Source organism: Protopterus annectens, chromosome 10.part0 (genome assembly GCF_019279795.1).
Source record: "Protopterus annectens isolate FY-2018-M chromosome 10.part0, PAN1.0, whole genome shotgun sequence".
Taxonomy (NCBI): Eukaryota; Metazoa; Chordata; order Ceratodontiformes; family Protopteridae; genus Protopterus; species Protopterus annectens.
In genome coordinates this window covers 1,701,760,078-1,701,785,668 of record NC_056744.1, presented here as the reverse complement: position 1 = coordinate 1,701,785,668, position 25,591 = coordinate 1,701,760,078, and the positions used below count along the sequence as shown (strand labels likewise).

At 37.1% G+C, this 25,591-nt stretch overlaps 1 protein-coding gene across 2 annotated transcripts in view; it reads left to right on the top strand.

The window, feature by feature from the left end:
* LOC122813927 (zinc finger protein 883-like) overlaps positions 1–22,471 on the top strand; it is a 469,091-nt gene extending 446,620 nt beyond the window's left edge. For both annotated transcript variants that reach the window (XM_044086472.1, XM_044086471.1), the window contains exon 3: positions 20,451–22,471. In XM_044086472.1, coding sequence (XP_043942407.1) covers positions 20,451–22,351 — 1,901 coding nt within the window. In that variant the 3' untranslated portion in view covers positions 22,352–22,471. The remainder of the gene's footprint in view (positions 1–20,450) is intronic.
* The last annotated feature ends 3,120 nt before the right edge of the window (positions 22,472–25,591 follow it).

The following is a 25,591-nucleotide window of genomic DNA, read 5'->3' as shown; positions in this document are numbered from 1 at the left end:
GATAGTAGAGAACATTTTACACCAGCATGTGGTAACTGCTATTACCATTTTCACACTTGCATGACATTAGAGAACATTTTACACCAGCATGTGGTACACTGCTATTACCATTTTCACACTTGCATGACATTAGAGAATATTTTACACCAGCATGTGGTAACTGCTATTACCATTTTCACACTTGCATGATATTAGAGAACATTTTACACCAGCATGTGGTAACTGCTATTACCATTTTCACACTTGCATGATATTAGAGAACATTTTACACCAGCATGTGGTCACTGCTATTACCATTTTCACACTTGCATGAAATTAGAGAACATTTTACACCAGCATGTGGTAACTGTGCTATTACCATTTTCTTCCCACCTGACACTGCTGATGTCCTCACCTGTAAAGTGTTGTCTGACACTCTCCAAGTAATTTACGTAGTGTATTATAAAAACCACAAAACAAAGGGGAATTGCAATCCACCAAGAAAAACCAGGAGCCAGTACAATCTCCAAAGCAAAAACCATTTATTTACACACCAAATCAAATTTCTTAGAGCCTCGGCTGAAAAATAGCCTTACAGAGTAAATTCACCTCTTGGATGAACTTCTTTTATGCAAAAACAGTGCAAGCAATCGTTCAATTAATAAAACAGTTATTCAATAATAAGATCAATTATATTTAAAAAATATTTTATTGTAAAAAAAAATATATACACTTTATATAAAACTTTTCCAGTTACATTGCTTGTTCATACCCTTGGGTTGAAGTGTATTATATATTAATATAAAAATTGATTCTTTCTTTCTCAACAAATACTTGACACTATCTTCACTCAGAAAGTTTGATTTAATTTGCTCTAAAACTGTCACTTGTAAATCATTCACATCTCCTTGGTGTACCTTATTAAAATGTTCTGCTATTGGGCTGACTACTTTGTTGTTTCTAACATCCCTAATGTTTTCCTTAATTCTTTCCCCTAAACACCTTTTACTTTCTCCTATATAAAAACTTCCGCAGGGGCACTTGAGAGCATAGATGATACCAACACTTTTACATGTAAAAATGCCTTGTACCTGAAACTTTCTTCCATTAATTGTATTGAAAGTTTCCACTACATATCGACAGATGGTAAACTTCCACGAGGTTTGTACCTATAATTCCCATTTCTTTTGTTCTGTTTAAGTTCCCATGTACCAAAAATTCTTTGAGATTGCATCCCCTCGGGTAAGAAAAACTTAATGTAACATCCCTAAGGGGAGCTACTTCCCTTCTCACTATGTTCCAATAATCTTTAAGCAATTTTTCCTGTTTAACTGAAAACAGAGTATATTTCAAAACATAAAAAAGATTTTTTTTTTCCGAAGCAGAATAATTAAATACTTTCTTGTTGTAATTTATAATTGTTGTAAATTGTAATTCTTCTTGTAATTTGAGAAAGAATCAATTTTTATATTAAAATATAATACACTCCAACCAAAGGATATGAACAAGGAGTGTAATTGGAAACGTTTATATAAAGTGTATATATTTTTTTAACAAAGGTTTTAAATATAATTGATCATATTATTGAATAATTGTTTTATTAATTGAATAATTGCTTGCACTGTTTTTGTATAAAAGAAGTTCATCCAAGAGGCAAATTTACTCTGTAATGGCTATTTTTCAGCTGAGGCGCTAAGAGATTTGATTTGGTGTGTGGTTTCTCATGGTGGATTTCAGTTTATGTAGTGTAGTTGATGCATTTCTGAACAAATATTGTGAGACCAGCATTGTATTGCACGGGGGAGATAACAGATGACTGTATTTTAAATATGTGACATTTTGTTAGATAGGGCCTTCATTTTTTTCCTGTGCTTGCTTTAAATACAGAGTTCTGTAGTCAGTGTACTTAAGTAGGGGTGTAGGGGTTTTTTTCCCTAATTGCACCCAACTGGGTTGTGTGTGTGTATGTGTGTTTGTGCACTTGCTTGACATTAGAGAGTATTTTACACCAGCATGTGGGACACTGCTGTTAAAATCTTCCTCTCACCAGACTCTGCTGATGTTATCAGCTAAAGCTAATTTGCGGATGTGTGGTATTCCCATCAGAGCAGGGTCAGAGACTGGCCTGTATGCCAGGCACAGATCACCTCATCCTGTATGACACAGATTACAGTATATCCACATACATCATGCCATTGTTTGTAGGCTCTCTATTTTCTTGTTGAGAAACCCCTGTGGTCTCCACCTGCTACAGGTGTCTGGTTAGGTAGATACAAAAGGGAAACTTATACTGTATTACTTGTATTATATTAATTAGTGTTCTGATGAGGTTCAAGTACACTGTTGTTATATCATCCTCAGATCTGGATATGATAGTTTGACTTAAGAGGTGCATGGCCTTGCCTTTCTGTACTACTGTGAACACTTGGTGGACAAAGTTCAGATTGATATCTGTATGTGTTCTATGCTGTTGCACTGGGTTTCAGCATAGGGAAAGTGTTGTCAGTACTGCAATTAGTGGATAGTTCCACTTTGTAGAAGGCCAAAATAATGACAAATTTTGTGTTTATTTGTTGATTGTGGCTATAGCACCAATCATTTGTCTGTTATCCCCTCCTGTAGTGTGTTAACATCATTGATGGACTCAATGATTGCACCCAATATGCTGAAATCAACAAACTCACTAAGTTAAAGGCCGTATACTTTAGCCTGGACTGTTGAGAAATAGATTCCAAACAGTAAAGGGCCTAGCACAGATCCTGGGGGTACACCAATGGTGACAGCTCTATTGGTAGAGTATGAGTCACCAACTCTCACAGTATGTGTTCTGTCTGTGAGCCATTTGGTAAACCATCTAGTGATGAAAGGGATAATCCCAGCTGGTAGAGTTTCTCCGTGATAGCCGAGTGGGGGATTCTGTCCAAATCCTAAGCCAGATCAAGATAAGGCCGTATACACTGTCTCGCATACCTTCATCCTTGCCTGTCAAAAAGAATCAATGGGCTGAGACAACATTACAGATCACCTATAGCTTGACTCAGAATGTAAACCTACCTGACATGGTTGGATACACACTTCAACACACCCTTCAAATGGACTATATTCCTGTAGAAGGGTGTACATCAACATGTATCCATCTGATTAGGGGGGGACAGCATATGATGCATACCTGTATAGACACATCCTCTAATCTGTGAGGTAGACCAGCATGTCTTCATTGACCTTTTCCAAATGGACACTAGTAATATCCCTGCTGTGAGCAATGACATGAGTTGTTAATGCTACATTCATGTCTGTTTCATCTGTTAGACATCTTCAAATAGGTCATTAATGGCTTGCATGATGACAACACTTTCATCCTGTGGAACCTGATCAGGCCAAGGCATTTGACACAAATCCACACTGAGGTATTCACTCAACACTGTCACACGTGGACAAAAACACCAATACCACCAAGTGGGTAGGCCACCGGATCACATACATGGCATCTAAATATGTTGAAATCATGAAGTGACCTATATCTTGTGTCCAGTAATCCGGTCAGGACATCAAGGATGTCTGTTAGGCCCTTTCCTGTCAATTATTTAAGTCACGGATGTCAAGAATGGCATACATAGCCTGTGTCCGAACAGCTGTCTGGAGTACTAGAGATTGTGGGCAGTCATTGATTCAGACTGTAATATTAGTATAACACAAGCAGTATCAACACACACCAGAGATTGGTGCCACAGCCATGACAACACTTGAGATTGAACAAAAACATGGGGGATTTGTTACATTATGAAAACAAACAGATAACCCAAGGATAATGTAGACATCACACCCTATAACCAGACCAGTTGGCATGTGACCTGTGTCCTGGGTAGATGGTATGTGGAATGTCCACCAGCATGTGGCCACAGTGGTGATTACTCCCTTGTATGTAAAACAACTACTGACTATGTGCAGGACATCCACATCAAAGGCCATAATGCCTCCATAGGTCACAGACTTCAGCACACCAATAATGGATTACAGTGCACCCTTCTTTATGTACCTCCTGACACATCCTCCAGTGATGTGTAACTGAAGTGTACTACCTTTGCCACAGTGAGCTGCCACACATCTTATTGGCCAGACCTAAGTATTCTTTTTGTTTTATAAACATTACTCTCTGATGCTGCAGAACTCACAGAAAGGTGTTATACCTGATTCATGTATGATACCCATTCCATTGATGTAAACAGTACATACATAGCTGTTTGAGATCATTGATGGCATGGGTTCCATTCATGACAGTATGGATTGTGCCATGCACACCACTCAGCTAGCCTGTATTAATTATAATGTCACATACAGGTATAGCATTGTCCATCCTAACACTTCCAGCAGATGTTACAGTGTCAGGAAGCTGTGCTTGATTACCCTTGTAGATTGTTGAGGTATCATAGTAGTTGTACAAGTGTGTGCAGCACCATCTATCATCACTCAGAACCGCATATTTATGTCAGAGACATGGGATTACTGGTGATATTATTCTGATATTGTCCATGATTGTGTGTGCTTCTTTTACTGTTGTCCATGAGCCTTTAACTGTGTTGCAGTTGTTGGAAACCTCTGCTGACATTGCAGTCATATTCAGCCAAATCAGTTTGCACAGCTTCACAATATGCACCCAACCCTGACTGTATAGAACATCCCTGATAAATGTCCTCTCCATTGTTCATGTCATGATGCTTATATCACAAAGCCAATCTTCTCCTTTGTTATATTACCTTGTGTGACAGTCACATAATGTACAGTTTCACTGTGCAGTCTGTACTTGTACCATGTCAATATGTGATTGGCATTCCTGTTATAACTGTTTTCTATTTACATGACTTCATCTGCTGTACATCACCTGTCCTCTTTCCCCGTGTTCATTCCTACAATTCATTTGTGTGTCCCTAGTCAATGCGCACACACTTCCTCTGACTGTTTTTTTTACATGACAGTCCATATATCCTTACAGATCATTAACACAACTTTTGTGCAGAATACCTGGAATGGGATTCCACAGTATTCTGCACTGTATACACTACCCTGTACTGTGTTTGGGCCGTATACATTGCTATATAATATACCATGGTAATCGTTGTAGCGTAACGCACAGTCCTGCTAAGTTAATTGCTCTAAGGTAAACACGTGTGCTATCTGTGTTGCATTACCTGATTTCTGACCAGTAACATTGTTTCTAGCCATGAAACCCCACTTGTTTATGTTTAAACATGATGTACAGCATGAATATATCATCACTGCTGCTGCTTGTAGTGTTACAAGTGTCTGTTACTGATATTGATAGTAGGTGCAACGTGTTTATATTTAAACATGATGTACAGCATGAATATATCATCACTGCTGCTGCTTGTAGTGTTACAAGTGTCTGTTACTGATATTGATAGGTGCCACGTGTTTACGTTTAAACATGATGTACAGCATGAATATGTCATCACTGCTGCTGCTTGTAGTGTTACAAGTGTCTGTTACTGATATTGATAGTAGGTGCAACGTGTTTACATTTAAACATGATGTACAGCATGAATATATCATCACTGCTGCTGCTTGTAGTGTTACAAGTGTCTGTTACTGATATTGATAGTCAGTGCCACGTGTTTACATTTAAACATGATGTACAGCATGAATATGTCATCACTGCTGCTGCTTGTGGTGTTACACGTGTCTGTTACTGATATTGATAGTAGGTGCAACGTGTTTACATTTAAACATGATGTACAGTATGAATATATCATCACTGCTGCTGCTTGTAGTGTTACAAGTGTCTGTTACTGATATTGATAGTAGGTGCAACGTGTTTACATTTAAACATGATGTACAGCATGAATATATCATCACTGCTTGTAGTGTTACAAGTGTCTGTTACTGATATTAATAGGTGCCACGTGTTTACGTTTAAACATGATGTACAGCATGAATATGTCATCACTGCTGCTGCTTGTGGTGTTACACGTGTCTGTTACTGATATTGATAGTAGGTGCTTACGTTTAAACATGATGTACAGCATGAATATATCATCACTGCTGCTGCTTGTAGTGTTACAAGTGTCTGTCACTGATATTAATAGGTGCCACGTGTTTACGTTTAAACATGATGTACAGCATGAATATGTCATCACTGCTGCTGCTTGTAGTGTTACAAGTGTCTGTTACTGATATTGATAGTAGGTGCAACGTGTTTACATTTAAACATGATGTACAGCATGAATATATCATCACTGCTGCTGCTTGTAGTGTTACAAGTGTCTGTTACTGATATTGATAGTAGGTGCAACATGTTTACATTTAAACATGATGTACAGCATGAATATGTCATCACTGCTGCTGCTTGTAGTGTTACACGTGTCTGTTACTGCTATTGATAGTAGGTGCAACGTGTTTACATTTAAACATGATGTACAGCATGAATATATCATCACTGCTGCTGCTTGTAGAGTTACAAGTATCTGTTACTGATATTGATAGTAGGTGCAACGTGTTTACATTTAAACATGATGTACAGCATGAATATATCATCACTGCTGCTGCTTGTAGTGTTACAAGTGTCTGTTACTGATATTGATAGTAGGTGCAACGTGTTTACATTTAAACATGATGTACAGCATGAATATATCATCACTGCTGCTGCTTGTAGTGTTACAAGTGTCTGTTACTGGTATTGATAGTAGGTGCAATGTGTTTACATTTAAACATGATGTACAGCATGAATATATCATCCCTTTTGCTGCTTGTAGTGTTACAAGTATCTGTTACTGATATTGATAGTAGGTGCAACGTGTTTACATTTAAACATGATGTACAGCATGAATATATTATCACTGCTTGTAGTGTTACAAGTATCTGTTACTGATATTGATAGTAGGTGCAACGTGTTTACATTTAAACATGATGTACAGCATGAATATATTATCACTGCTTGTAGTGTTGCAAGTGTCTTTTACTGATATTGATAGTAGGTGCAACGTGTTTACATTTAAACATGATGTACAGCATGAATATATTATCACTGCTTGTAGTGTTACAAGTGTCTGTTACTGATATTGATAGTAGGTACAACGTGTTTACATTTAAACATGATGGACTGCATGAATATATCATCACTGCTGCTGCTTGTAGTGTTACACGTGTCTGTTACTGATATTGATAGTAGGTGCCACGTGTTTACATTTAAACATGATGTACAGCATGAATATATCATCACTGCTTGTAGTGTTACAAGAGTCTGTTATTGATATTGATAGTAGGTGCAACGTGTTTACATTTAAACATGATGTACAGCATGAATATATCATCACTGCTGCTGCTTGTAGTGTTACAAGTGTCTGTTACTGATATTGATAGTAGGTGCAATGTGTTTACATTTAAACATGATGTACAGCATGAATATATCATGACTGCTGCTGCTTGTAGTGTTACAAGTATCTGTTACTGATATTGATAGTAGGTGCAATGTGTTTACATTTAAACATGATGTACAGCATGAATATATCATCACTGCTGCTGCTTGTGGTGTTACACGTGTCTGTTACTGATATTGATAGTAGGTGCAACATGTTTACATTTAAACATGATGTACAGCATGAATATATCATCACTGCTGCGGCTTGTAGTGTTACAAGTGTCTGTTACTGATATTGATAGTAGGTGCCATGTGTTTACATTTAAACATGATGTAGTAGGTGCCATGTGTTTACATTTAAACATGATGTACAGCATGGATATATCAGCACTGCTGCTGCTTGTAGTGTTACAAGTGTCTGTTACTGATATTGATAGTAGGTGCCACGTGTTTACATTTAAACATGATGTACAGCATGAATATGTCATCACTGCTGCTGCTTGTAGTGTTACAAGTGTCTGTTACTGATATTGATAGTAGGTGCCACGTGTTTACATTTAAACATGATGTACAGCATGAACATATCATCACTGCTGCTGCTTGTAGTGTTACAAGTATCTGTTACTGATATTGATAGTAGGTGCAATGTGTTTACATTTAAACATGATGTACAGCATGGATATATCAGCACTGCTGCTGCTTGTAGTGTTACAAGTGTCTGTTACTGATATTGATAGTAGGTGCCACGTGTTTACGTTTATACATGATGTACAGCATGAATGTCATCACTGCTGCTGCTTGTAGTGTTACAAGTATATGTTACTGATATTGATTGTAGGTGCATCGTGTTTACATTTAAACATGATGTACAGCATGAATATGTCATCACTGCTGCTGCTTGTAGTGTTACAAGCGTCTGTTACTGATATTGATAGTAGGTGCAACGTGTTTACATTTAAACATGATGTACAGCATGAATATATCATCACTGCTGCTGCTTGTAGTGTTACAAGTGTCTGTTACTGATATTGATAGTAGGTGCAACGTGTTTACATTTAAACATGATGTACAGCATGAATATATCATCACTGCTGCTGCTTGTAGTGTTACAAGTATCTGTTACTGATATTGATAGTAGGTGCAATGTGTTTACATTTAAACATGATGTACAGCATGAATATATTATCACTGCTTGTAGTGTTACAAGTGTCTGTTACTGATATTGATAGTAGGTACAACGTGTTTACATTTAAACATGATGTACAGCATGAATATATCATCACTGCTGCTGCTTGTAGTGTTACACGTGTCTGTTACTGATATTGATAGTAGGTGCCACGTGTTTACATTTAAACATGATGTACAGCATGAATATATCATCACTGCTTGTAGTGTTACAAGAGTCTGTTATTGATATTGATAGTAGGTGCAACGTGTTTACATTTAAACATGATGTAGAGCATGAATATGTCATCACTGCTGCTGCTTGTAGTGTTACAAGTGTCTGTTACTGATATTGATAGTAGGTGCAATGTGTTTACATTTAAACATGATGTACAGCATGAATATATCATGACTGCTGCTGCTTGTAGTGTTACAAGTATCTGTTACTGATATTGATAGTAGGTGCAATGTGTTTACATTTAAACATGATGTACAGCATGAATATATCATCACTGCTGCTGCTTGTGGTGTTACACGTGTCTGTTACTGATATTGATAGTAGGTGCAACATGTTTACATTTAAACATGATGTACAGCATGAATATATCATCACTGCTGCGGCTTGTAGTGTTACAAGTGTCTGTTACTGATATTGATAGTAGGTGCCATGTGTTTACATTTAAACATGATGTAGTAGGTGCCATGTGTTTACATTTAAACATGATGTACAGCATGGATATATCAGCACTGCTGCTGCTTGTAGTGTTACAAGTGTCTGTTACTGATATTGATAGTAGGTGCAACGTGTTTACATTTAAACATGATGTACAGCATGAATATATCATCACTGCTGCTGCTTGTAGTGTTACAAGTGTCTGCTACTGATATTGATAGTAGGTGCAACATGTTTACATTTAAACATGATGTACAGCATGAATATATCATCACTGCTGCTGCTTGTAGTGTTACAAGTATCTGTTACTGATATTGATAGTAGGTGCAACGTGTTTACGTTTAAACATGATGTACAGCATGAATATATCATCACTGCTGCTGCTTGTAGTGTTACAAGTGTCTGTTACTGATATTGATAGTAGGTGCCACGTGTTTACATTTAAACATGATGTACAGCATGAATATATCATCACTGCTGCTGCTTGTAGTGTTACAAGTATCTGTTACTGGTATTGATAGGTGCCACGTGTTTACATTTAAACATGATGTACAACATGAATATATCATCACTGCTGCCGCTTGTAGAGTTACAAGTTTCTTTTACTGATATTGATAGTAGATGCATGTTGTTGTTGTGACTTTCGGCTTTTCCCGGTTAGGGGTCGCCACAGAGGCATTCCGGTCCGCTAATGATTGGTAGTTGATTTTTATGTGCCAAGTTACCAGCCCTAGCAAACAACCTTCAATGAAGGTACACCCATTCACGCATGTCTCCACACAGAAGATGCTCTAGCTGAGAATCGAACCGGACAGCGTCTTACTGTGAGGCGACAATGCTACCGCAGCAGCACCACCACATTGATAGTAGATGCATGTACAGTAATAAAAAGGATGAAATCAAAGGGCCTTTGAAATTACATGTAAGAACTCTGCCAGTAGTGGGAATAACCAAATCTCGCTATGTTAAACTTTTCTTTATATAGCGTATGGTAGTTACACAACATAAATCTTGGCCAAAGGACCAAACAATTGTATGACCTCACAATGTGCCTGGTGGTGTTGGCTAGCAGTCAACAGACAAACATCCAAAAGACAGCAAATATCCGAATGAATAGTTTTGCAACTTTCCTGTATGACTAAATGCCATTTTTATTAATAATATTGTTAATATTACAGAAACATTTAGTCAGGTTATCATGTCCCCTTTTTTGCAAACTGTTAGTCTTTAATTTTCTTTTCTTTATTTAACCCTTTTATAAATAGTATTAGAAGCATCAAATTTTATTGTCAGTAAAGATCATTATTAAATAGAAGTTATGTCTGCGTGGCCACTTTTATCACCTTCATCATCTGTAACATTAGTACTATGTGAGATTTGTTCACCTATGTCATTCTCTTCAGTCAGAACATTATGCATATCAGTCTTAACCTCATATATTTCTGCAATACGTAATGGAGCTATAATACTAACAGGTCAAGACTGTTGCTGTTATGACAATTTAATTTGATGGTAGTCAAACCAAAACTGCTCAGTTTTCCTACATTTTTATAGAATGTTTCACAGTTATGAATAGTATAATCAAACTCCCTGCACTGAGCACATTTTCTCTTAGGACGTGTTTGTGTTAACTATTCATAAGAGCCACAATGAAAACAAGTCTTTGGTTGCCCTTGTAAGGTACAAAGGCCCTGTAACCAAAGATAGCAGGCAGGTTAGGAATGTGCCCAAAACTGGGATGCAGACATTGTCAGTATTACCTAGGTTTCCCAGGTACCTGTCCATATTTTCCTGGCATCATATATTTTTTATTTCCAGAACAGAATGGCATATTGTGTAAAAGTGAAACTGAATCTGAAACAGCTCACCAAATGGCATATTGTATAAAATTGAGACAGAGTCTAAGCTAGCCGTACATCAGCAGTTTTAAATTGCAAGATAATACCTCTTTTTGGTTGTAAATTTAAACCTACAATGATTTACAGTGCAGAAAGAGAGCAAAGTTTCTTTGATACATTTAGCCAAAAAATCTTCAGCAAATGGAAATGTTTCAAAAATTACATAGCAAGATGCATCTTTACAAACATGTGTCAAGGCCTGATTTTCTTTAATTGTAAATCCAAGAAGACAAACAGTATTGTCCCAAATTGCATACCTGTTTCATTGTTTTTAGAAAATGTTCATACCACACGCAGTTTCCTTCTGTGTTGTGAAACAGAAGAGTCAGGATCAGAAGTAGATTTAAAAGTTTGTGCTCATGTTGTTAAAAATACTATTCTCAGAAGCAGCAAACTCTGTACCTGCAGATGGAGCCACTGAGGTGTAAACTGAGCTAAAACTTGAACCCTGAAAGTTATCATCCGACAAAGAAAAGAAGACTTCTCCTCTTTCTGCATCAAATTGTCAACTATTTGGCTCCAAGATGCAGCTTTGCAAGTAGCAGGTTCATTTTCATCTAACAATTTAAGCAGTTTCTTATTCAATAATTCTGCTTCTTCAAGTTCAGTAACTTCAACTGCACCTGAAGCAGAAATCTATTCAGTAGATTCCCTTCTTTCTTGTGTTGTAATGTGACTACCCTCCAGTCTGACGCTCCTAGGAAGTACCTAATAGAGTACAGGAAGTTCCCCAATGTCCTGCACAAATTTTTCATAGTGGTATAAATACCACCTTGGGTCTCCCCAGAAAAGCCACTAGCCTATTGAGACTAACCTGGTCAACAAAGGATAAATGAGCAAATAAACAAATACTAGTTGTAGGTAACCAAAGATGCTAACTTTCTTACACGTCTATATAACCGTGACTCTAAAGCTGAAAAAACTGTTAACCCTGTTGCACCTATCTAATGCTCATTCAGCTCTTTAGCAGAGCTTCCAAATCAGACTACCTTGCTAGCAGTATTTGCTATTATAAGACATTATGAAAAGAGTACCAAAAGCATTTCTTGGTGCGTTATAAGATAATCAGAAAACCCAGTGGTGCAGATATCACTCCATATTCTGTGAGAAATATACACTGCACTGTTCAGCATTGTAATTCAATAACTTGTTTATTAAAAACAACAAAACACTGTAGTATTTGGCACTTTGTCCCAGGCTTGGTAATATGGTGAATGAATCAGAGCTAATTATCACTGTACAACCCTGTATTTAAATAGGTATCACAGTTATCTGATGTAAAAATTATTTACCATACCTTTAAATATGTTTTCACTGTTTTATAAATTATATTTTTAAGGTTTTCTTATCATTTAAAAAAAGTAAAAGTATTAAATTATATGTGTTAAAACAACTGGTGCACATATTTCATCTATTTATATTAACTGCTAAACCCTAGAACTGTTTTTTTTTTTCTTTGTTTAGCAGAAGTCTGTTGAAATAGCCTTTCACCTGTTCAAAAATGACAAGAACCTTTTAACCTTTTTAGAGATAATGTTTTGTTCACGACATTTCTAAATTGATAACAACTGACACTAAATTACTACAATATTATCATACTAGACATATTGTTAATTTATCTTCTTACCCATGTCTACTATGTTATATCTGTTAGTGATTTTTTTACATGCCTCCAATTTTTCATGTTATTCAGTATTTCTTATGTCAATAAGATGTATTTTAGCTTGTGATTGGTGTAGCCATGGCTTCAAAGGGTCTAACTTTTTAATTAACTCAATAAGCAACTAAGTAATTAACTAAATTAATAAATGGGTATTTTCTTGCATTAACTGATAAGTCTGTCCAGCATTGATTTTTTTCCTGCTAGACATGTTGTCATTAAACCACAAATTACAATTTACTGCCATTATGCAAGATATAAACCCAACTGTGCTTTGTGTATGGATTTCTGGACACCCATTTCTAATATTTGAATTATGAAACAGGTCAAAATTAAATTTTCTAAATTTAATTTATCTGTAAGCAAAACTGATTATGTAATACCATTCACTGTCCCACAACAGTAAACTTTTTAGGAATTTCCAAACTACAAGTTCATGTGCTGGCTCTGAGATATAGATGCGATAAATCCCTGACTACAGCTGAAATGGCAAGGGATCGAATAGCAGACAGAGCACTGCCGGAGTCCACTTGGAAGGGTGCGGAAAGAAAAAGCTGTCCCTTCTTGCATATCTTGCTTGGTGAGGTAGCAGTCTGCTAAAATTAACTGGTGCAGTCTGGAGAAACATTATAGAAGTATCTGTGCCTGGGGCAGGGGTCATCTGTGGGTTTTCATCAGACACACAAAGAAGTTACAGCTCTTATACCCATTGCATGCCCATCTTTGTAGGGCTTCTAGATGTGCATGGGTAAGAAAGGGCTTAAGAACAGTCCCTATGTTGCTTCCCTGGAGGACAGCCATGAATGCATTTTATCAAGAGTGCCAAGGTAGAATGTCCTAAAAAGGGGGGGGGGAGCAAACATTTCATTTATTACCTCTAATACCAACAGAATCTGCCACTGCTGTACCCTAAAGATCAAAGTATGTACCCCAGGGATTACCTCAGTGTCACTGCTCAACAGAGGCACAGCAAAATAATGGGTATAGTTCCCCATACTAAAGGGGTGGCGTAAGCCACAAAACTATGGGCTAGGCTTGTAAATGCCCACGGGCAGATAGCCTAGTATGAACCTATGAACCTATGAACCTATGTATTGTACAATGTTTTGTAGCATATTCATTATGGATTGCTGCATATATTTTAACTGTAGTCTCTCAAGTATTGCTTCATTTATATAATTGTCCTTGTCTCTCAGTTCCACCAGTCACTTTCTGTAAATATGGTTTGTGAAGAAGGAAAAATGCCTAAATTATAAGAAACAGATAAAGCACTGTGTATTAAACTAGCAAATTTAAATTTCTTCTCATCTAAATAATGTCTAGTGTCTGTTTGCATAGATTGTTTATTCATAGTATAGTTATTTTCATTTTATAAAATGCATTAACATCTGATTAACTTCACTAGTTAAGCAGATACTCACTTTACAGAAGTAAATCCACAAACAAGGAACTCCTACAATGTAAATGTAAAGGTAGGGGGTGTCATCTCCTGGCCAAGGGATCCCGAAGATGCTGGTACCATAGTGATATCCCATGGTCCCTGATGGAAAATACACACAAGAATAGCATTGATGATCAGAGTGAAATTACTGATCTTACTACATGGCATATGAACTCAGCATTAATAATCAATGAATAACGGTTATTAGATCATTTTCTGAAGTTCTAGCATTATCCACAAAAAGTGGTCCTATCCAGATGGCTCCATTTTAATGTTCTGTACAAAGCCATGTAAAGATTTATTATTTATACCTTACAGACCTAAACTGCTTTGCCATACTTTTTCTTCTCGTTGTTAGTTACTTTTACTAATAATATTATTTTATATGCACTGTCTTACGTAGTGCATACCTACAAAACTGAGCTTCATGTTTACATGAAGGCCTTTGTCTCTATTATACAAAGCTTTGTGTGTTATTTTACTAATAATATTATTTTATGTGCACTGTCTTACGTAGTACATACCTACAAAACTGAGCTTCATGTTTACATGAAGGCCTTTGTCTCTTATACAAAGCTTTGTGTGTTATTTTACTAATAATATTATTTTATATGCACTGCCTTACGTAGTACATACCTACAAAACTGAGCACCATGTTTACATGAAGGCCTTTGTCTCTTATACAAAGCTTTGTGTGTTATTTTACTAATAATATTATTTTATATGCACTGCCTTACGTAGTACATACCTACAAAACTGAGCATCATGTTTACATGAAGGCCTTTGTCTCATACAAAGCTTTGTGTGTTATTTTACTAATAATATTATTTTATATGCACTGCCTTACGTAGTACATACCTGCAAAACTGAGCATCATGTTTACATGAAGGCCTTTGTCTCTTATACAAAGCTTTGTGTGTTATTTTACTAATAATATTATTTTATATGCACTGCCTTACGTAGTACATACCTGCAAAACTGAGCACCATGTTTACATGAAGGCCTTTGTCTCTTATACAAAGCTTTGTGTGCTATTTTTTTTCATTCTTAACTTGCTTTAAGTGTATGTTTGTTTTGTTTTCAGAATAGGTGTGTGTATATTGTTTTTTTTCCAGATGATGTGCCATAGATGTAAAATACATGTATGATACTTCACAGCTTTATTTAATGCAGTTTCATTTACAGCATCCAAAATGGAACTTTTAACAAATCAGAAAAAAAAATGATTGTATATGGGTGGCCTTCTGTAGTTCAGCTGACCTCTTGAATCTCCCAACTTACTCTCACTCTGAAATGAATGTGTCTCTCTAAGTGGTGGTTGATTTCCATTTTATTGCTCTTGGCCTCGGACGCTCCCCCTAGTATCTGTGTGTATCCCTAGCTGTCTGTATATGTAAGAATAGGCAAAGCACCAAAACACTTATTGAATGTCAGCAAGATGGCACATTAAACATATTAATAATATTATTTAAACATGGATGGTATAAGAGGTATAAGACCCTAAGTATTCATCATTAGGAATTAAGTATCTGTCTCCGTGGATGAAAAGGTCATTGTTCTTTTAGAATTATTCTGTCTAGGCTGTGTGATCCCTCCTTCTTGTATGTTTCATACTTCAAGGTGTTCTGTTATGCAGAAAAAACATTATCCAGTTTTACGTTCACATAATCAGGAAGAAAGGGATAAACTGTATGAATTTTCTCAGGGTTTTTATTTTTAAGTAGCTGCATGCAGTTATGCTTTCTGAAACTGGTGTGCAAACATGGGACCTATCCATGTGGGAACTTTTTTTTAACAAGATAAACAGTTTGGAATGCCACATTAACCCCTTATTTGCAGGTATGTATCCCTGATTTAATTTCCCCTCTGTTTTTGCCATCAGTAGAAGAAAAGCATTGTAAATGAACACAGTTGTCTGATTTGTAAGGTGACACTTTTCTACACTAGTTTTAATATATTCCTTAATCTTTTGATTTTTATATTCAAGATGATAATAATTAAAACAATGTATCAGTAAAAGCTGCAAAGCAGGCTATATTACAGAATTTATAAAAGCAGAGTTTAAAGCATATGTTTCACTCTCAACCACTTAAAGTCCATTCCAAGTCCAGTTCAAAAGACTATTTCTGTGGGCACTACAGAATATGAATTTTGCAGGGCCCTTCTCCCAACCAAGAAAATGGAGACTGTAATTTCCTTCTTTAAAAATGTCACAGCCATAATAAAGTAGACTGCCAGACAAACTCTTGAGATTCTAGGTCATATGACTTCAACTGTCCATGTAGCTCCTCTAGCTAGATTTCCCATGAGGGAATTGCAATTGAGGTGGTTGATGTGCTGCAGTGGTTAGCATTGTCACCACACAGCAAGAGGTTTTCTTTTTCGATTCTCTGCTGGGGCGCCTTGTGTGTGGAGTCTGCATGTTTTCCCTGTGATCACATGGGTTTCCTCCAGTTTCCTCCCACATTCCAAAGACATGCAGTAGGTGGTTTGGACACACTAAATTGACTGTTGGTGTGTGTGTGTGTGTGTCTGTGTGTGTAAGTGAGTGATACAAATGAGCATTCTTGGCAGGGCTTGCCACCTGGTGGTGTAAAACTTGGTTCAAGATGATTGTCACTGTGGAAGTGACACCCTGATCTCATGAGCAAAATGGGAAAAGGGGTTGAGGATTGATGGAATTACAATGGCTTCTAAGAAATTGCTGAGATCAGTTGTCACAACCCTTAAAAATAAACTTGTGTTATTTTGTGTGAATATGGGATTAGTTTGGTGGGTGAACCAGATGAAAAAAATGGACACCCTTTAAATGACCAGGTCACAACCAGACCAAAAACATGGATAAATTGGTCTCATCTTAGACCTAAATGTGCAGGACACAAAAATCTTAAGAAAAGAAGTATGCACATAAATATAAAAGAAATGTTAGTATTCATTTATGCTGTGAGAGTGCAGAAGACACTCTTTGGCCAGGGACTCTGAAGGTGGTTATAGACTTTCCTAACAGCTATATACATACCCTCATAATTAAACTCAATGATGGATGAGCTGAGTGAGACTTCTGCAGACTCGCACATGGGTACATTCCTAGAAATTACTACCAAATGAGGTATTCCCGAGAAGATCTGTTTACTTCTCTCAGTAAACAACTGAAAAAAAAAACTGTGTTTCAGAGTACCTTACAGTCAAACTTGGGCAGTGAACAACTGCTTCCTGAATTTGAGAGGCCTAAATCAGTATACCTTCCCCTCATATTCCCTTGCTTCCCAGGGTCATTCAAAAGATTAGGCAGAAGAGACCAGAAATTATAGTAATTGTCCTTTCTGGTTAGCTAGCATGTGGTCCTCCTACCGACTGTAGCGGGAAGGGAAAGACTTTTCTGTTGAAACAGGATGCCAGTCTTCTAATGCAGTATATGTATGTTTGTGTGTGTGCATGTTTGTGGGTGGGTGGGTGCACTTGTGTGTAGGGGTGTGTGTGTGTGCGGGGTTGTGTGTGCACGAGGGTGTGTGTGTGTGTCTGTCTGCATGAGGGTGTGTGTGTGGGGGGTGTGTGTGTGTGTATGTGTGTGTGTGCGGGGTTTTGGGTGTGTGTGTGTGTGCAGGGTTTTGAGTGTGGGTGTGTGTGTGTGTGTGTATGCAGGTGCGGGTGTGTGTGTGTCTGTGTGTGTGGGCTGGGTGTGTGTGTGGGCTGGGTGTGTGTGTGGGCTGGGTGTGTGTGTGTGTGGGTGGGGTGTGTGTGTGTGTGTGTGTGTGTGTGTGTGTGTGGGGGGAGTGTGTGTGTGGGGGGGTGTGTGTGTGGGGGGGTGTTTGAGTGTGGGGGTGTTTTGTGCATGGCTGTGTGTTCTTTCCACCCTGAATATAGCAGCTTGGAGGCTATGTCTGTATTTACCTTCAGACAACTGTACTCCAGTGAGGTGCAAAAAATCATGATGAAAGCTAAGAGGCCTAGTCCCAGAAAATCATAATTAAGGAAATGTAACAGATTTATCCTGTGGTGCCAAAGGAGGAACCTGTACCATAAAAAGGTGGATGTACCTATGGTATTTCTGTACTCCCCTAACTTTTTTTCATATGATTTAGAATACACCTCAGTGAGGGTACACCTCTCAGCCATTTCTACTTATCTGCTGCTAGACCTCCCCTAACATTCAGGCCACCTGTCATGCAGTTTATTAAGGGCATTCTGCACCTCAAAAAAGTTGGCTCAGCCTGTGACTTAAAACTGTATGTTGGAAAAACTGACTTTGTTGATATTTTAAGTAATATTAAGTGCAACTGTAAAGTTTTTGTTTTGCATAACTGCATTTTTAATTGCAGTCCCATTTGTCAAAAGTCAAATAGCTCCAGGCCTTAATGTAAAAGGTGTCTTTAGTGGCATTTCACAAAAACAGGATGACTTTGCATACCAGACACCTCCTTCCTGTCCCAAGTCATTATGGAAATAAGCCTAAACCAAGCTTTCCAGCCATCAGTCTTTTCTCTATATAACTTAGAACAAGACAGAAATGCTTTTGCAATTAATGGGCATTCACAAGCACCTGAGATTTTATATAGACCATGTTAAGAACATTAGAAAAACAAATGAGTTGTTTATAGCTTTTTCTTAAAATAAAAGAGAAACCCCATGTTCAAGCAGACTGTTTAAAAAATAGATATTTGCAGCTTTACCAGTCATCACAAAGTCCATAACAGTTCTGTTCGATGAAAGTCAGAACACACACAACAGATTCACAGTGACTACTAGAGCCTACCTGAAAGGGGTCAGAGTACAGGACATTTTAGAGGCCACCACATGGTCCTCAGTACACACCTTTCTTGAGCACTACAGATGGGCATTATCTTTATGGCTAGTGCTTTATTTGCTCCTGCCTTATTGAAAGCATGATGCTCTTCTGTTGTAAATAATTATAACATAAGCTTCGACAAACTTCTTTGATGTTATGACTGATGCAGTGATCCACATGAAGGACATAGTACAGTTGTGTGACAAACTGACCATGTTTGAGCGTGGTTACTGCTGCAGTCCTGGTCCCCTCTGTCTTCTTAGGAACCTAAGGCTGGAGTGAGTGCCCGTGTCCTTTCATCCCAAACCTGATCCTTCATTTCATTTTTTGTTTCTGCTTTCTTCCTGATTGTTCTCCTTAAGAAGTGTAGAACTCTATGGGTCTCAGTTTAATAACTGTGGGAAATTTCTCTGCCTCTGCAGCATTGTATATCATGACAGACAGTGACCTATGAAGAGGCATGAAAGATCCAAAGATGTTATGAACAAATGCCATCTTTATGCCAAGTATGTGCAGATGTATGTTTGGTACATAAGGTGACATCAGCCTGGCCAAGGTGGAAGGGTGCTCATCTCTAAAATTCTGTCTGCATATTGGACCTTGGCCTGGGACAGAGTTCCCTGTTGCCATGACTACAACAGTGACTACACACAAATATCCACTTTGATGTTAAGGTAGTTTATGCAATGGTACTTTCTCTGGATATGCCTCTAAAGTGCCAAAACCACATGAGGTATGTTACTCATTTCCACCCTCAAAAATCCTTTTGCATCAAGGACATGGCTGCTTCGTGTGTTGCTGAATGAAATTTAGCAGTATAAACTTATTAGTAAGTGATACTCTGTAATCTGCATACATTAAATATATCGTTGCACGTCATTGTATCCAGTTGTTACATTGTTGTATTCTGTTTCAATGTGCTCTGCTCTTCTATTATGTAATCATGGGTCGTGCATTTGCCAGGTTGATTGTTTTTATTTATTGAACTTTGGTAATCAGTGCTAATCCGAAGGGACCAATTTTAACCACCCAGGGAAGTGCAGAATGTTGTTTTAAATGCCACACTATAAATATGTTTGCATGAAAAGATTAAACAATGTTATGAGAGTCAGATTTACAGTACAACTACAGTCTAACTTTAACAAATATTAGTAAGGAAAAGTAGAGAGGTATGCCTGTTATGATTGATGGTATGTTTTATATTCAAAACTGTTGACTTTCGTAAATTATTTCATTAGTTTTGTACTTTTTGTATCTCTTAAAGCTGTTTTTAGTAGACTAACTTCTTATAAATGAAGGTCTGAATTGTTTTTGCTCCTTTATCATGTTAATAGCAGCAGAAAATGCTAAATTTAAAAATGGAAAATAAATCCATAATATTTAAGATGGATAAAACTGCATGTGTGCTGTTGTGAGTAAAATGAAACACATGTATTTCATTATTGTGATACAGAACTAATAATTAATTTGTTTCTAGGCAATGGGAGCAGAGAATGGAGCATTTGCTGGAGTCAGCAGCCATCACTAGGAGTATCTGTTTCACGTTATCCTGCAGCGAACCTGCAGCGCACTGTTCAAACTCTGAAGAGCTCCGACAAGCATCTTGTTATACCTGTAGCACAGCTTCATCCAGGATACACCAGCAACATGAACTCTGAATGTGACCCAAGTTCTATAGTACAGCAAAGTCCATTAGTACGCCAGAGAGCTAACAAAGAAAAGAAAGCATATAAATGTCCTGAATGCAATAAGTGTTTCAGAAGAAGGGGGATTCTAGTAATACATGAAAGGACTCACATGGTAGAGAAACCATATAAATGTGCTGAATGCAATAAGGGTTTCAGACAAAGGGGGAATCTAGTAATACATGAAAGGATTCACACAGGAGTGAGACCATATAAATGTCCTGAATGCAGCAAGTGTTTCAAACAATGCAGTCATCTAACAGCCCACAAAAGGAGTCATATTGAGAAAGTGTATAAATGTCCTGAATGCAGCAAGTGTTTCAGAGAAGGAAGAGATCTTGTAATCCATGAAAGGATTCACATGGGAGAGAGACCGTACAAATGTTCTGTATGCAGCAAGGGTTTCACAAGAACTAGTAGCCTTAGACTTCATCTGTTAGCTCACAAAGAAGAGAAACCATATAAATGTCCTAAATGCAACAAGTGTTACAGACATAGGGGGAATCTAGTAATACATGAAAGAACTCACACTGGGGAAAGACCATATAAATGTCCTGAATGCAGCAAGGGTTTCACAACAACTGGTAGTCTTAGACTTCATCTGTTAGTTCACAAAGAAGAGAAACGGTATAAATGTCTTGAATGCAACAAGTGTTACAGACATAGGGGGACTCTAGTAATACATGAAAGAACTCACACGGGGGAGAGACTATATAAATGTCCTGAATGTAGCAAGGGTTTCCCAACAACTAGTAACCTTAGAGTGCATCTGTTAGTTCACAAAGAAAATAAACCATATAAATGTCCTGAATGCAATAAGTGTTTCAGACAAAGGGGGAATCTAGTAATACATGAAAGGACTCACATGGTAGAAAAACCATATAAATGTGCTGAATGCAGCAAGGGTTTCACAACAACTCGTAGCCTTAGACTTCATCTGTTAGTTCACAAAGAAGAGAAACCGTATAAATGTCCTGAATGCAATAAGTGTTTCAGACAAAGAGGGACTCTAGTAATACATGAAAGGACTCACACTAGGGAGAGACCATATAAATGTCCTGAATGCACCAAGGATTTCACAACAACTAGTAACCTTAGAGTGCATCTGTTAGTTCACAAAGAAAAGAAACCATATAAATGTCCTGAATGCAATAAGTGTTTCAGACAAAGGGGGAATCTAGTAATACATGAAAGGACTCACATGGTAGAGAAACCATATAAATGTGCTGAATGCAGCAAGGGTTTCACAACAACTAGTAGCCTTAGACTTCATTTGTTAGTTCACAAAGAAGAGAAACCGTATAAATGTCCTGAATGCAATAAGTGTTTCAGACAAAGAGGGACTCTAGTAATACATGAAAGGACTCACACTAGGGAGAGACCATATAAATGTCCTGAATGCACCAAGGATTTCACAACAACTAGTAACCTTAGAGTGCATCTGTTAGTTCACAAAGAAAATAAACCATATAAATGTCCTGAATGCAATAAGTGTTTCAGACAAAGGGGGAATCTAGTAATACATGAAAGGATTCACACAGGAGTGAGACCATATAAATGTTCTAAATGCAGCAAGGGTTTCACAACAACTAGTAGCCTTAGACTTCATCTGTTAGTTCACAAAGAAAAGAACTGTATAAATGTCCTGAATGCAACAAGTGTTACAGACAAAGGAGTCTCTAGTAATACATGAAAGGACTCACACGGGGGAGAGACCATATACATGTCCTGAATGCAGCAAGGGTTTCACAAAAAAATGGTAGCCTTAGACTTCATCTGTTAGTTCACAAAGAAAATAAACTGTATAAATGTCCTGAATGCAATAAGTGTTTCAGACAAAGAGGGCTGTAGTAATGCATAAAAAGATTCATACGGGGGAGAGACCATATAAATGTCCTGAATGCAATAAGTGCTTTAACCAAAGGGTGAATCTAGTAAAATATGAAAGGACTCACAGGGGGAAGCAAGCTCTAAAAATTTGGAGAAATTTAAAAAATGGGAAAGCAACCCTTAAAGAAGGAAAACTGTAGCACCAGGAAAACATCAGTTTGGGACAAGAATGTGATGTATAAGAACTTGAGCAAGAGGGAATATATAAATACTTTGGAATTGATGAAGGATCAGCAATAAAACAGGAACAAATGCAAGTAAAACTGAGCAAGGAGTACTTTAGAAGAGTGGATAGATGAACAAGTCAGCAAGCAAAGGAGATTAGTAGTGCTGAAGTTGAATTCATCCTCAAGTCTTGGTGAGTACCTTTGCGAGGTGGACCCTGTTTTTTTTTACAAAATCTCACCAAGGTGACACTGATATATAGACTGTATTTATATAGCATATATCATGGACAGAAGTAAGTAAAAAAAAAAGATAGCTGGGTGCACAAGTCCCAGAATAAAAAGTGCTCATTCCTGGTAGGCACACTGGTGCCAGGATGGAAAAAAATGACAATGTAGAATCCTCAAAATCCAGAAACATTCCTACAGTGGGGCTAGGCCAAGCCCAAGGGGTGGATGGCCCCCTGTTGTAGAAAGAAGTAGCAGTCCACAAAAACTGATAGAACAAAGAAGAGCCATAAAGACGATAGAGTGGACTATTGAGGATAAGAAAGAAATTATGTATTGTTACTATTATGCAAAAAGACCAGAATTACCAGACAGAGGATATACAAAGAGATTGAGAGAAATTAGAGGAAAAAAAATATTTTCACAGGAAAAATTGTCAGAAGCTTCAAATAAAAAATTGTGTTAATTAATACAACAGATTTTTGAAAAACAGTATATAGATCAAAAAACTTTGATCTGTTAGGAAAAAGAAGTATCTGAGGAAGTGCAAAAATATAAACAACAAAAGTTAGACATCTTTGAAAAGTATAAAAAAGAAATATGGACATCAGAAAGAAAAGGAGATTTGATATGGTGCAATATCTATGCAAAGGAGAAAGCCAAGTTAATTAATATAGAGAAAATAGTCACAAAGATATTCAAAGAGAAATACAGGCAAGGCATCCAGACATGGAAAATTTTACAATAAAAAAAATATTACAAAGCTGGAATGTGGAAAAGATTAGTAAAGCAGAAGTTAAATAAATTGAAGTTGAAGTTCTGGAGTGTCTGCGGAGTGAAGGATTTAATGTAGAAACTCTAACACAGACTACATTACAGCATGATGGAGTGAGTCCCCAAATTAAAGAGAAGTGGGAAGATCAGGAGACATCTGAATAAGAAATATGGACATGGGAAAGGAAAAGAGATTTGATTTGGTGTAATACTTATGCAAAGAAGAAAGCAAAATTAACCAAAACAAAAAGAGAAGCACCAAAGATATACGAAGAGAAATACAGGCAGAGGAATCCTAATGTGGAAAACTTTACAAAACGTTACAAAACAAAAAATACAACAAAGAGAGAAGTAGAAAAGAGGATCAGTAATGGAGCCGTTAAATAGAAACTGAAGTTATGGAGCATTTGCAAAGTGAAGGATTCAGTGTTGAAACTGTAGTGCAGAAAGCACTGCAACAGGCTAGAGCAATGGATATCCAAGTTAAGGGGAATCCCACGGAACAGGAAGTAATTGTTCAGGTGCCATATCAAGATATTTTGAAGCCTTCCACAGGAAAATAGGAATAAATAATTAATTTAAATCTAGACAGCAAGGCAAGAACCAGGAGACTCTGGAAACTCTGATGCAGTCAATGTTGAGGAGTGATAGGTCAGTGAGTTCCCATATGACAGAGCAACGGATGGTACAGGATGAAACTGAAAAAAAAGTGTCACAGGAAGATACTACAGAGCTTTCTATAGACTGCCTGCATAAAGTGGAAAACAAAGGATGTGCGCCTAGTTTGGAAGAAAATAAACTAAGAGAAGAATTGCTTGATTTAATGGACATGGATAGATGCATTAAAATCAATGAAGGAAATAGACTGAGGAAGGTCAACAAAACCCCAGAAATCAGAAGTCTAATAAAACAAATGAACACAGTAATTAGGACTGTCCATAGAGATACATGCAATATAACATAAGTAAACAGGAGATGTTATTGTACAACTAAATTAATAACTGATAAAGTTCTACCACAAGAGCACAGGGTAGTGAGGCAAAGGAAGGGGAGAAATCAAATACAATCATGGAAGTATTGAATAGAGAAAAATATAAAGCAGTTAAGACAAGAAGTGTCACTATTAGAAGACTATAGAAGAGGGAATAAATGTGATGCAACCAATGTGCAGTATTAAAACAGACCAGGATCTACCATCCACCATCACAAATAGTAAATTATAAATTTCAGGACAGGCAGAAAAACTTTGAAGATATACAGATAAATATAAAGGAAAAGTACAAAATAAGCAATTTATTGATGACCCAACAAAGTTTTATAGAGAATTGAGGAAGCAAGATAAAAGGGATTGAAAGACCACCAAAAAAGAAGAAATATACGCATTTTGGAGAAGTATCTATGAAGATCGTGTGGAGATGACAAAGATGATAAATGTATAAAAAAAGTAAAGAAAGAATAAGAATTTTAAAGGCAGAGGAAATTAAATGGGATAAAGTAACAACCACAGTGATTGAAACAAAGTTAAGAAAATCTTCTAATTGGAAAACCACAGGCCCAGATACAGTACCTAATTTTTGGTTAAAAGTATTAACATCTTTGCACAAGGATTTAGCCATGAGTAAGAACGGTTTATATGCACACCCCGAACAGACACTAACCTGGCTAGCAACAGGTAAAACAATGCGCCTACCTGAGTGAAGCTAAAAATTATAGACCAATAACTTGCTTTCCAACAATGCATACACTATACATGGTAATTGATGCTGACAGAGTTCATAGTCATTTAGAAGAAAATGGAATTATGGCAGCAGAACAAAAGAGCAATAAAAGAAAGTCATATACAACAAAGGATCATTTGTTGTTAAATAAAGTCATAG